Source organism: Python bivittatus, unplaced genomic scaffold (assembly GCF_059951505.1).
Source record: "Python bivittatus isolate LINGU-HERP-01145 unplaced genomic scaffold, Pbiv_v1 ctg000690_np1212, whole genome shotgun sequence".
In the NCBI taxonomy this organism is placed as follows: Eukaryota; Metazoa; Chordata; class Lepidosauria; order Squamata; family Pythonidae; genus Python; species Python bivittatus.
In genome coordinates this window covers 729,937-740,496 of record NW_028277096.1, presented here as the reverse complement: position 1 = coordinate 740,496, position 10,560 = coordinate 729,937, and the positions used below count along the sequence as shown (strand labels likewise).

The 10,560-nt window shown below is 39.8% G+C and overlaps 1 protein-coding gene across 1 annotated transcript; it reads right to left on the bottom strand.

The window, feature by feature from the left end:
* Positions 1 to 3,298: 3,298 nt before the first annotated feature.
* Positions 3,299 to 9,999, bottom strand: FAM167A (family with sequence similarity 167 member A). Its single transcript, XM_007428998.4, has 2 exons — positions 9,598 to 9,999; positions 3,299 to 3,602 (listed from the first exon to the last, which is right to left on the bottom strand). The coding sequence occupies exons 1-2, from the start codon at positions 9,973 to 9,975 to the stop codon at positions 3,339 to 3,341; spliced, it is 642 nt and encodes a 213-aa protein (XP_007429060.1). The 5' UTR covers positions 9,976 to 9,999; the 3' UTR covers positions 3,299 to 3,338.
* Between the last annotated feature and the right edge of the window lie 561 nt (positions 10,000 to 10,560).

The window sequence follows — 10,560 nt, the reverse complement described above, 5'->3', positions numbered from 1 at the left end:
GAAGAAAGATCTTACTGATTCTCCCTTCCTTAGGACAACAGTGCAGCCACCAAAAAGCACACTGTTTTATAAAGTCCTCATTGCCTGGAACAGCTTCTGGGATGCTGAGAGGAGAAAGAACTGGCAAAATGTCAGTCTGCCAGCAGGAATGCCTATAATAGCCACACTATTTTTATTTAAGTCAACCTGAAAGTTTCTACTAAACAGCTTGGTATTGAATGTTTTAAACAAAGAATTATAAATTTAAAAACTAAAAACTAAGCAGGGGGCAGAAAGTGAAAAAGAATTAAAGCAAGGTAAAAAAATCATGAATAATAATAATATGAAGATGAGGATGAGGATGAGGATGAGGATGAGGATGAGGATGAGGATGAGGATGAGGATGAGGATGAGGATGATGAGGATGATGCTTTGGACATACTGAATCTCCTGGATAGGATCCTAACTTAATCAGATGTATATGAATAAAATCTGTACCTTTCCTGAAAATTGAGACAGGATCTGCCATGCAGTTCTAATCTCCTTCTATTTACTGATTGGACCGTATGACTTATAACATCTACACATTTTTTTCCTTGCTACAACAGTCATAGACACAATATGGTGAATTTCCAGAAAAGAAGATTTAATCTATTTTTAATCTTTTTATTGAATGTTCCACTTTGGTTTTCTCCCTTTGTTCCAACCCATCAAAACAAAACAAAAAATAAACAAACACCTCCAAATAATACAAAAGAATTAAATCATTTATTTGAATAGAAAAGGAAAGTATCATTAAAAAATGGATCCCATCAATATGCCAATGGATACAATATTCTCCTTACACCTCAGAGGTGGACCAATCTCCAAATGCTTCAAGAGAAAATGGGCATGCACGATGGGAGGCAACATATCCAAACATGAATATGCATGTAAGCACGTGCATGCCTGGATAGTTGTCTTCATCACACAGGAATGAAAAGGTCCAAGTTTCCCATCCCTGCACATTTTCGGCTTAAGCGAAAAATTTGTTGCGAATGTAGACATCCTAGAAACTGTGAATAAGTAGAATGAGCCTTCTCTTTCAGTCCAGCTCTCCAACAGAACCACCCTTCTTATTTTTGGTAAGCAGGTTTTGTTTTCCTATTTTAAACATGGACTCAGCGAGGAGGTGCCTGCTGGCAAATATTCAGAAGCTGGCCTACAAAGCCATGTGCTAACTCTTGGATTTTTTTTTTATTTTTAAGTGGCTGCTTATGTAAGATTTTGAGGAGTAGCTTTCTGAGCTAGAACAAGAGCCAGAATGTCTGTGAGCCTAGTTGGAGTCCAATTATGTTCTGCAGCCTTAGTAAGAGGACAGCCTAGTGGACCATGACTGGCCTTGGTCCAACTGGCATCAGATATAAGACAGGGAACCTGGGAAGAGGTCTTCTTCGTAGCAGCCCCTGCTTATGGCATTCTCTATCCTGGAAGAGTAGCTTAAATGCCCATTTTTGCACTTTTGTGTCAAGGTGTTTTTTTTTGGTAATTTCATGAGGAGTAGAGTGGGAGCAAATCAGTACACTGGCATGAGACCATATGACTTTTTGGGAAGTGGGAGGTAGCTGTCTTATATTAATGCAAGGAGCCTAAGAGGTTTTCTTTACACTTCCTTTATAAACAAAGCAAATCAATCTTTGAGGTCCTCTAATTTGACCATGTTGGCTGTGATAATGGGAGATGCATTCAACACATATGAAGGGCACCAGCCTGGAAACCCATGCAAGACCATCTTGTATAAATTATCATTATCCTGTATCTTTCTGGTGGTAGCTGAAGAGCTGCTATATCCCCTCTGGCTTTGAAAATCCTCTTCCAATGTTGCCTTTGTGCTGTCATTTTAAGTGACATTTTGTTCTGTACAGTATATTCTTATTGCTGTTGATATATGGGTGAGCGTTCCTTCATTTTTGTCATTCAGTTACTCCTGGCAGAATTATGTCCTTCAGATCACAAAGAATCAGAAATGACTGAACAACTGAAACAACAAAGCCAGTTTGGCACAACTAGCAGAGAAGAGCAGGATATAAATAACTATACTGCTGGATCAGATCAAAATTCTATATAGCCTACTCTTGGGCTTCCCACAGTGGCCCATCAGCTGCTTCCCAGAAGCACACAAAGAGGGCTCAGATGCAATCCCTTCCCATTTGTCCCAGTGGTGCAATTTTGTGTCTGAGCCCTAGAAAAGATGGTTCCATTTCTCAGTGATCAGAGCTGCTGTTTCTCATCTTACATCCTGTGGCAATGAACTCCACTAAGTCATGGAAATAATGTGTGCAAAAAACAAAACAAAAAAAACCTTCATTTTTTGTTTACTCTGATCCCACTATTTCTGGAATATCCTGGTATCTTTGTGCTTACGCTTGTATTTATAGATAGTTTTAATTGATGTGCTCAAAAGTGCTAGGTCAGCTGCTAGGCTTCATCAAATGATAGGAAGATGAGGCCTACTAAAATCTAATTTTCACCTAGCTGATTAGCTTGCTTTTAGACCATACAGATTGAGAATGGCAAGAAGCAGAACAGCTGTTCAAGTCTTACAAAGGCCATTGCCTGGGCTGAGCCCCATTGCCAACCCCTGCATTCTAGATTGGAATTCTGAAGTTGGCTTGAGAAACACCATCAATGTGGGACACCAGCTGCTTAAACTGCAGTATAAAATTGACCCTGATTAGTCCAGTCTAGAAACCAAATCTCACAATAAGCAGGCCTTAGCCATAGAAGCAAACCAACAACTGTATCCAAACATTACCCGCATCCCACTGACAAAAACTAAACTGAAATGGTTTTATAGATAGTATTTCATACTTTCTGTCTAGTTTTCAACATCCTGGATAGCTCCTCTCCACTAGAGACTGGTCTTTCTTCTTTGTAGCAACATGGATTCTTCATCTCTGTCATTATTCAATTTGAATAGGGCCAAAAGGCTTCGCTAATTGTTTTCAGCTATATTTCTCCTGTACTGTTCTCAGTTATGGAGCCTCCAAGTTACCACATGGTTTAGGATAATTTTGTTCTAACCATTGAAAAGAGGGGATGCTTCTGCCTGTATGAGTTAGATTTGGATGTTGTCTACTTCCTGTCCTGGGCAGCCTCATTGTTCTTATTCTCCGCCTGTCTGCAAAGCCTTCTGGGACACCATCTTTACTGGCACCACAGCCCAGTCATATTAGATCAGTGGAAGAGCACCTGCTTTCTCTCTTCTCCCTCCTCGTGCCTCACTCCCAACCAGGCATCAGGAGCTTTTTCTTCTAGGTCTTGAAGATATCTCCCATCACATGCACTTCCTGTGCCCATTCTGCCTCCCCACCCCCATCCTAACAAAGTGAGAAGCGGCGGGAATTGATGTTCATTTTTGTCACACCAATGAGCTTGAGTGGAGTGGAGAGGCTGAAGGAGGACGTGAGGGGGCAATCACAGAGGAGGTCAGAGAGCTCGTCCCTCTCTTCCAGCTCGTAGGTGGCATCATTCAGCATCCGCCGGTGGAGGTGGCACGTCTGCTCAATCTTGAGTTTGTTGATATCGCTGCGCAGGTGCATGAGCTGCCGAGCCAGCTGCTGGTCCTGGAGACGCATTTCTACCTGGAACACAAAGAGGGAAGGGCGTGACATGATGGCAGAGGAGCATCACACGCAGGAGGAGATGCAGAGGTTTCAGATTGCAACTTATACCTCTTTTGACAGAAATAAAATGGCCTTTTCATTGTCACTGCTGCCATAATTAAAATTCCCTACATACAGGTCTAGGAAAGCCTTTGGCCCGAGTCCCCTGACATGTTCCTGCTTCAAGACAGGTAAACCATTAATATAATTAATTTAGGACTTGTTTAGAATGGGTATATCTGCAAAATGGGACCTGAGAAACACACGTAGTAGGACCAAGCAATAACCTTAACTATGAGTAGCCATGTAGTAAGGATCACATCTCATGGTCAAGTGAGATGTGCATATAAAGAATGCACATTTGCTAAGTGCCTAAAGACACCCAAACACATACAGACACTTAAATTATTCCAGTACAGCAGTATCTGCATTGGGGTATGTGTGTGTTTGTGTGTGTATGTGTGTGTGTGTGTGTTTCAAAAAAACTAGGATGGCAATTGCAGCAACATGACCAAACCCGGGGCCATTTTGTATATGTTATGTTACGTGCACGTAAAAGGGGTGAGGCTTCAATGGCTTTGCCATGACCACTATTTTAACATTTCTAACCTCCCTGCAGATACTGCTGCCCCCATATATATAATCTGAAAGATATATTTTCTGTGCTGCTTAATCCCATGGACAACAAACCATAAACATTTAGAAGTATCTTAATGCTAGCTTTAATTAATTAATTAAACAAAACCAACCATTGAAGAGGTCACCCTTCTACAAAGTTCTATCCTACCCAAACACCTTCATAAAACTCTGGATAATGGTGATTGCAATACTGTATACACATTACAATATTTGGTTTACAAGTGTACTATTTACCTCCGTTGGACGTCTGTCACCTAGTGGCCACCAATGGTAGTTATTGATGGATTTAATTGCTGTTCCTGTTGCCTCTTTCACATAATCCCAGTCTTTCCCCATAGCTGAAACTTTGGAGAAGTTTTTGGGAAATATTACTTTACTGAGGGCACTTATGTGCATTTCCCAAATGCTGTTCCTGAAACTATTTGAACAATGCACATTAATATCAGTAAAGATATATTTTCCAAAACGTGTCAGGCCAGCGGTAGAATAATTTTTACTGGTGCCTGGGAAACTCTCCCTTTCGTTTTGCCTGTGCCTGCCCTTGCTCTGGGAAACTCTTGGCAAAGATGACAGAGAGGATGACAGAGATAAACAAAAAGGGTCTCATGCACAATTGCCAAAGATCCAAAAGAAAATCAATTAAAAGACAATGAACAGCGAAGTTTTTCAGGACAGGGATGCAACTGAGTGGATGGGGCTAATACAAATCTGATTGCATTGACTTGATTAAAATTAAATAACCTTGAATAAATATAATTAATATGATTAAAACTGATGTATTTATTTCCCTCTTCTGTCAATAAAAATTCCTTGGCAGAAAAATTTGGAGACATTCTCAGGACAGGGAAGGGCCCTTGGCACCATGGAACTGTAAGATTATGCACCCTGCTTTTAAAAATCAAATATCTTCTTATCTCTCTTCATCTAAGGAATCTTTCCTGAGTTAGAAAGACAGAAAGAGATCAGAGAAGATGATCCTTCCCTGAGAAAAAAGATAGAGACTACAGTTATTGCAGTTCACAACAGAAAGTGACTATTTTGTTTGCACGATCAGATTCTAGGTGGCCAACAATGTTTAATTTGCCCTTCACAGAGGGAAAGTCTACCAAGGTCTGCCAGTCACAAGAATGGTGGCAAAGGGTTCAGACAGGTCTTTGTCTTATAAAGTGGTACATTATGGTGATTGTAAATGATTAATCTAACTTTTCTTTAACTGCTACCCTCCACATATGTTGGAAATAAAACTCTCAGAATTGACCATGTTAGCTGAGAGTTCTCAGAACTGTAGTTCCAGTTCATCTGGAGGAAAGATGATTTATTCATGTCATTTGGTCATCTTTATTGGCTTGGTTGATGTTTCCTGCCTGCCTTGCCTTTAAAGATATCTTTAATTCATATTCTTCCAATTTAGTTCTGTATTTTCCCTGAGCACCATTTATTATAAAACCAGTATGAGAGTTGATTCTCAGATTGATAAAGGTTCTGGAAACTGTTATGTAAGTAGCCAGTTGCAATCTTCCCCATGATCAGTGAAGAGACCTGACTCCACAGCAGATCACAAGCAGGCTATTAGGGAAAAAAATTAGAAAGTCTCCATCTTAACATACATGGCTATATATTGGTTCTAAACTGAAAATAGTTCAGTTGCTGGAATACTTTAACCCCAAGCTATTCATCTTAATACATCTTGCTAAGGAGAACTTCGTGAGAATCTTGCTTGGAAAAGAATCATTTTTAGTTTTAGGTGGCTGCTAAAGAATCTGATAACTGGGTTAGAGATTTAACAAATAATAAATAAATATAATTACATAGAAGCATGTTTCAAAGACAGTCTCGTGAAATGCTAAACATAATTAGTTTGGTAGCTATCCTTTTTTCTTGCTATTAACTGGTCGCTGTTAAAAGCAGAATGTCAAATTAGATCAACGTTGATCTATACTGTCAAGCCATTTCTGTGTCTTGGAGGCTTTACAACATGGTTTTTATTTTTAGATCTTTTTTACTGTTTTTCCCCCCTTTTCTTATAAGGATCCCCAGCTATAGTTCAATAGCATCAAACTTTTCCCAGGGAGATAAAGCTACTTGCTGTCAAGCATTTTCTGCTTTCAGGGTGAGAAGAGACTTTTTTGTGTTCTTGTAAAATAAAAATGGAGAGATTGAAAGTGGGAGGGAAGAGACTGGCATTTTGCTGATAAAGGGCATGAGAGAAAGCTCGGGATGGTTGACAGAAGAATTACATGGACAATGAGGAGAAAGGTGGCATTGCTGGATCTTATTCCATGTTCAGTACTTGTGTTTAGTTTCTGGTAGCCTGGATAACTAGCAAGCTTCTTGCATAGCAAAATCTTCTTTGGGAATGCAGAAATATCCAGGGGTAGAAAAATAATGGCTCAAACTCCACAGGAATATATTGTAGATCTCTGAAGGTGGCTAATGTATAACATCTTCTCTGATCTCTTTCTAACTCAGGAAAGATTCCTTAGATGAAGAGATGTAAGAAGAAGCAGAATGAACGCACCCCCTTGTTTCCTTTTCATTCCTTTTCCTTGCTACCGTTTTTTCCAGATCAACTTCTTCCTCTGCTTGTATGATCTAGAGTGCTTCCGACAGACAGTTCCTGGCATTCTCAGTCAAAAGCCTTTATACTGTATAAGCTATTCTATCTTTCTCTAGTAAGAAGATGGAAGCAGTGATGAGAAAGCATGGGAGGATTTCATGTTGAAAATTTCATTGTCTGGACACCCCTCCCCTGATAAAATTCTATTGAATGGAAGGAGCAAAGCTTCTCCCAGAAACAGCCTATGCTAAACACTACCCAGTCAAACTTAAGTAATCTTTCTGTATCCCATTGATTTCTACGTGAGGAGTTAAACATCTCCTCCTATGATTAACACCTTTTCAAAGTACCTAATTTCTTATGGAACAAGATATTCACAGCGGAGATGTACTAAGTTGCTTCTGTTGCACTGATTGATGCTACGGGAAATAGGAAGACGAGATCTAGTCCCCTGACCCAATCAAACTGCATGAAAATAAAATGGAGAACAAGCTTATATGAGTGTTTGTGTTGTTTTTCTTTATCCTTAACATTCAGTCTAGTGCACTTTTACATGAGAAGAACTGATTGCTAAACTGAAACGATGTTTGTCCAGTACAGCTAATTTTATTCATTGTTTAATGTAATACATTTGCTAGATTGATAGCCTTGCCTGTCATCCAAGAGCTTCAGACGTTGCACGTAATGTTCCTCCAACTTTTTCTCACAACTCTTTGGCGCAATCGGACGAAGAGAGTGCCTGACCTTAAGTCACCCAGTGAACTTTCATAATTGAGGGTAGATCTGAACTTGGGTCTCTCCAGTTCCAACTCAGCTGCACAAAATTACATTCTAAATGTTTTTATCAGGCATCAGGAGAACACTATGGCAGTAACCCTGTTCCTAGGTTTTCCCTACAGCATCTGGTATTCAAAGATGCTCCTCTTTTAAACATGTACATTCTATTTAGCTCCAATGACTTAAAGGAATTAGCTTCCTTTCTTCTATTAATTTTTCCCCAGTCAGCTGTTTAAAGTTGTCTCCATGATGACTATATCCTCATTTTGAGACCACAGCGTAATGCTGAGTACACTTGCTAGGGAGTAAGCCCCTGCTCGCCATGAGACTGCTGTCAACATATAGGATTGCATAGCACTTTATATACTATGAGAACTTCTTTCTGTAGTTTGTACTGCATCTGTTTTGCTGGGTGGCTCCAAGTTCAAGGAAGAAAAGTAATAAACATACCTATTTCCCTCTATTTTTTCTGTCTCTTTCTTTCTAGTTTTTCTAGGCTATATTTAATTTGGCAGAACTCTATTATGACTTCTCACCCCATCTGGGCAGTAATCACCACTTTAAAAAAAAGAAAAGAAAAAGAAAAAGAAAATGACCTTTGGAGCTATTGGGATATGATTCTGCAATGCATTAGCTCTTTTTTAAAAATAACTCTAAGATGTGGCCTTGGTCATTTCTCTATCTCACTGATTCCAGGATTAAGGCCATTGTAATCTCAGACCCAGTGCTTCCCTTCAGCTTTACAGCATCATCTCTCATCTTGGGATGCAGAACAGTTGTATATGCTGTACGCAGAAATTCAAAAGTATTTTGCTTATTCTTCCTCTTTTTTCCCAGTTCAGCTAATGGCCCTACTAAGCATTTCCGTCAAAATTAGGGAAGCTAGCATTTTAATCACAATCTCTATGTCCTATCTGATGATCAAGTGGTCATGTACCATTGTGGTAGATATTATCATCTATAGGTATTCAGAGAAATAATATTGCTGAAGAGGTAGAAGGCATTTTTGCTCAGGCAGGAATAGCTGTTCACTCCTGGAATTGGGTGGTTTTATTAAAGCTGTATGAACAGATTTCTCCTTCCCATCTGGAGTGGGGAAGTTCATGGTGGGATGCAATCTATTAATTCATCGGCCTGAAGCATCACTGTATATGAATGTCTTACCATGCTGCTATACTGCCCACCAGGTGATTAAAAGCAGCACTCGGATAATGGAAGAAAAGAGAAATATGCCTTAACAAAATGAAGTTTCTCCTTGACTGTTTCACATGGGTCCAAATAATATCTTTCCCCACTTCCTCATTTTCTAAAAAAAAAAAAAAATCTAAGGAAGGCATATGCCTGTGTATCCTTCTCTTGCTTTTCGGTAACGTGAATACTGAGCCACATAACGCATGTAAGCTACAGTGGGTCCATTAAAATATATCCCTTGTCCAAACCATCTGAAAGTCAATCAAGTCTGTAGAATGAGGGCAGCTACATACAGTAAATACTGCCATGGTCTGCCTCACAACTATGATTCTCCCACTGATGCCTTGTTGAAGACATCTTCATCTGAAGACTATTAATCTTCCAGAAGCCTTGTAAAACCATATAGAAGGCTGCCTTATGCCTTTGGGGAAGGAGTCAAAAGAGAAGCAGAACTAGAAGAAAGAGGAAAGGAAAGGACAGAAAGGCTTTTTAAAATCATTATTGTGGAGTCCTTGGGGTTCTCTGAGCTTGGTTCTTTTCTTGCAAACGTTTCATTACCCGGCTAGGTAACATCTAATATCTAATAGGTAATAGGTTACCTAGCCAGGTAATGAAATGTTTGCAAGAAAAAAACCAAGCTCAGAGAACCCCAAGGACTCCACAGTTCAACCCTGAGCTACACATATTCACCTCTATTAAAATCATTATTGCTGGGAATATGTGTCATTTTTGTCCTGTCAGCTGCAATCCTAAAACATGCCTAGGCTTCTGCTGATAAAAAGTTTTAAAAAACAATAGGAAACTACTTACCAGCTCTTTCCTGAGCCAATTTAATGCTTCATCCATGTTTCCAAAGCCACAAACTTTCTCTGGGGCAAGCAACATCTGCTGTCTGGAAGAATTTCCATTGATATGAACATGCACCTCTCTCAAAGAAATGTTTTCCTCTGCTGGTTTCTTCTCTTGCCTCCCCATGTCCTCCTCAGAAGGTTTGGGATGGCTCTTCCATGTCAGCCCCTCCAACTGAGCTTTCCACTCCAAATAAGAAGGCCTCCTTGTCTCCAGCCTCAGTTTCTCTGTCAAGGCTTTCAGATTCCGCAGATGATCATCAAATGGAGGGCCACCTTCAGCCTTATCATCCACACTATCCAGCATTTCTTCTATCTGGATTTTTGGCATGGATGCCATCCTTTCTGGTGGAAAATCAGAAACATCCACTGAAAAGTTTGCAGTGGAGTCCCAGATGTAGGCAGCACCATTCAGACTAAGATTTGCTCCTCAGAACTTCCTGGGCACTCAATTCAAGACACTCCTTTCAAGATAGGGAAAACCATCTAAGCAGAAACACAAAGACATATTGTTTGATTCAGCCAGGGACCATTAAAAAAAAAAAAAGAACAAACATGCAGCCAGAACTTCCTTCTATGTCCTGACTTGAGAAGAAATGGAAGTTGAATCTTTCAGCTTAAAAAAACATCCAGCTAAGAGATTTTGCACAGCTATCTGGTGATGTTTTGGGGCAAGAGCAAACAAGCTCTCCAGAGAAATATTTTGCTGCAATGAGACCTGTCAAGAGCTATGCTTCAGGCCATAAAGTGGATTACTAAGGATGAAGTCAGACATAAAGAAGATATGCAATGGTAGGGTGTTGCACAATTAATAAACTCTGATCTTCATATTGTGCATAACAAGTTCTGAGCTTTTCACTATCATTCTTTACAATGCAAGAGGAAAACGGGGGTGGAGTAAAGATGGAAAAGCTAGCTCACTTCA

Excerpts from the sequence above, each read along its gene's own strand:
- FAM167A (XM_007428998.4), bottom strand. The coding sequence starts at position 9,975 with ATGGCATCCATGCCAAAAATCCAGATAGAAGAAATGCTGGATAGTGTG. Across the intron at positions 3,603-9,597 it reads ATTGGCTCAGGAAAGAGCTG|GTAGAAATGCGTCTCCAGGA; the intron begins GTAAGTAGTTTC and ends TTTGTGTTCCAG.